Source organism: Euphorbia lathyris, chromosome 2 (assembly GCF_963576675.1).
Source record: "Euphorbia lathyris chromosome 2, ddEupLath1.1, whole genome shotgun sequence".
Taxonomy (NCBI): domain Eukaryota; kingdom Viridiplantae; phylum Streptophyta; class Magnoliopsida; order Malpighiales; family Euphorbiaceae; genus Euphorbia; species Euphorbia lathyris.
Window position 1 is genome coordinate 9,625,200 of NC_088911.1, and position 2,602 is coordinate 9,627,801.

At 33.7% G+C, this 2,602-nt stretch overlaps 1 protein-coding gene across 1 annotated transcript; it reads right to left on the reverse strand.

Annotated features, from left to right (window-relative positions):
* Positions 1 to 1,325: 1,325 nt before the first annotated feature.
* Positions 1,326 to 2,376, reverse strand: LOC136220375 (ethylene-responsive transcription factor 2-like). The gene has a single exon (XM_066008198.1). The coding sequence runs from the start codon at positions 2,330 to 2,332 to the stop codon at positions 1,514 to 1,516; it is 819 nt and encodes a 272-aa protein (XP_065864270.1). The 5' UTR covers positions 2,333 to 2,376; the 3' UTR covers positions 1,326 to 1,513.
* Positions 2,377 to 2,602: the final 226 nt, after the last annotated feature.

Here is a 2,602-nt window from a genome sequence, read left to right on the forward strand (position 1 = left end):
TATATTGTTGTTCGTGTATATTTCAAAATATAATTATCAGTAGTTGTTTCTCAAATTTAATCAAATATTTGTACCTTTAAATTTTATATTTTAAATTTGGCTTAATATAACTTTAATCAAATAATGTATTTTGAAAAAGTTCTATTAACCTCGTGAATTTGATTAAAGTGATCAATTGACTCTTTAAAATGTACCTATTATCCCCGGAACTTTTTTAAAGTGATCCATTGGCCTCTTGAATTTATTTAAAGTGTATACATTTTAACTTTTTAAAAAAATTGTCCTTACTTCGCCATGTGGATTTTAAACATTTAATAGGTCACTTTAAACAAGTTTAGGAAGTAAATTGAATATTTTAAAAGTATAGGTAGGGAAAAATTGATTTGTTTTACAAGCATATGGGACTAAATATGTATTCGGCCATTAAAGTATCGGTTCATCCCATTACCATGAGTACATAATCCAAATGTCATTCTTGTCTTACATAATTCACGGGTACCTATAAGTACCTTATCTATTTATATTTAGGATTAATTTAAAAAAAACTATGTGGTTTTACGTTTTTACAGATCAGTATCTGTGGTTTTTTGACTCCAAAAATAAGACTGTGGTTTGCGCCATTAGCAAAATCAATGATTTTTTCCTAACACCGTTAAAATTCAGGGGTATTTTCGATAAAAAAAACAATATTTTTTTTACTTTCAAACGCAATGAGAATGTTATCAGTGATAAATCGTCCTGGAATAAAAGCGCGCTGAGACTCTAAATTTAATCACACCCCAAACAACGGCTTCAACCGATTAGCAAGAATCTTTGCTATAACCTTGTATAATACATTGCATAATGATACGACTAGAAGTCCCCCATATATTCAGGTAATTCATTTTTTGGGACTAAGGACGATACTTGTGTTGTTTAGACCTTCTGATAGGACATGAATAAGGAAAGAAGTCTTGACAATGCTTTACAATATCCCCACCCACCAGAGACCAGAATTCATGCCATCGGGTCCTAGGGCTTTGCCGATATACATACTAAAAACTGCATCCTTAACTTCATCATCTGAAACTTCCCCATCAAGGCCTTATTCTGGTCCTCAATGACAATATGGTTGATACATTCTAAAACTTCCATTAAAAAAGAATTAACGAATTGAAATAACTTAGAGAAATAACTAATCATAACATTAGAAAAAAAATCCCTCCTAATCATGTCAATCTCCTTCAATTAGCTTATTACTTTGGCTTTATCAGTGACATATTTTTACTTTTAATTATATCCTTGACCTGATTATCATGTTTTTATTTGTTATTTACACAAATATCTATTAATAATTAACTAAATTTTAACCAATAAATTTATACAATGACTAACGGCTAATGCAATCTACCATTCGGAAATACACCTTTTAATTTTTATTTTTCTAGCGAGATGGAGTGAGAAAAAAAGAAGCAGCATTATTGATAGTGAATTAAAAAAAAAGCTCACTAACAAACTCAAGTTGAAATTAATTTCAACTTGATTCACAATTTTGATTCTCCGTCGCCGTGAATGACATCAAACTCTCACCTTCAGGCGATACAGGTTCTACTCCGGCATTCAACGACGAATCAATTTCTTTCACATTCCGCCGCTTCGTTTTCCTATGAGAATCATTGTCCATTTCCGACGACAGAGACGGCGATGAACCAGAAGAAGACGAAGAAGAAAAAGAAGAAGAAGAAGAAGATCGATCTCGCTTATTAGTCACTCTAATCGGTTCATAATCGCAGGATCCGATTAAATGAGGGAAGTTGAGTTTGGCTTTAGATCCACGCATTTCAAAAGCTGCTCGATCGTAAGCCAGAGCTGCATCTTCCGGTTTCTCGTAAGTACCGAGCCAAACTCTTGCTCCATTTTTCTTCGGATCTCTAATCTCCGCCGCGTACTTCCCCCACGGCCTCCTCCTTACGCCTTTGAATTGTGTCGCCGTCGATTGCTTTTTTTTGCTCACCGCAATCTCCGGAGACGGTGGTGATGGTTGTTGAATCGCCGCTACTGAATCTAACGGACTTGACGGCGTTAATCCAATGCTGCTAACTTCAGCATCAATTTCGAGATTCAGATTACTACTGCTACAGGTAGTATCTGGAAAACAGAGGTAATCGGAAGTAATAAAATCGTTTGAGCCGTTTATTAGTGTTTCGAAATCATCTTGAAGTAGATATTGCTGAATTGAATCCAGCACAGAGAAATCATCAGGCATGTTTGAGTAATTATCTTCGAGGAGGAACTGTTGGATTGAATCTAAGAGCTCAAATCCACTCGCCATTGAGGTATTTTCTTCCCACATTTTGAGTTTTATTTTTGACTTGCTTGCTGTGAGTGATCGATAATGGTGGCTGTGTGTTCATATATATATATATATATATATATATATAAGAGAATTCGGATTCACATAATAATAATAATCCTCGTTTAACACAATTTTTATTTTTATAATATTTATATATCTGAGGGTTAATAGCCAAATTTAGCCCTGAAATACAGAATTATTTTTTTGAAATCCAGAATTGTTCGTATATATGACATACTTAGTTATTCGCATTTGAAATACACGATT

Excerpts from the sequence above, each read along its gene's own strand:
- LOC136220375 (XM_066008198.1), bottom strand. The coding sequence starts at position 2,332 with ATGTGGGAAGAAAATACCTCAATGGCGAGTGGATTTGAGCTCTTAGAT.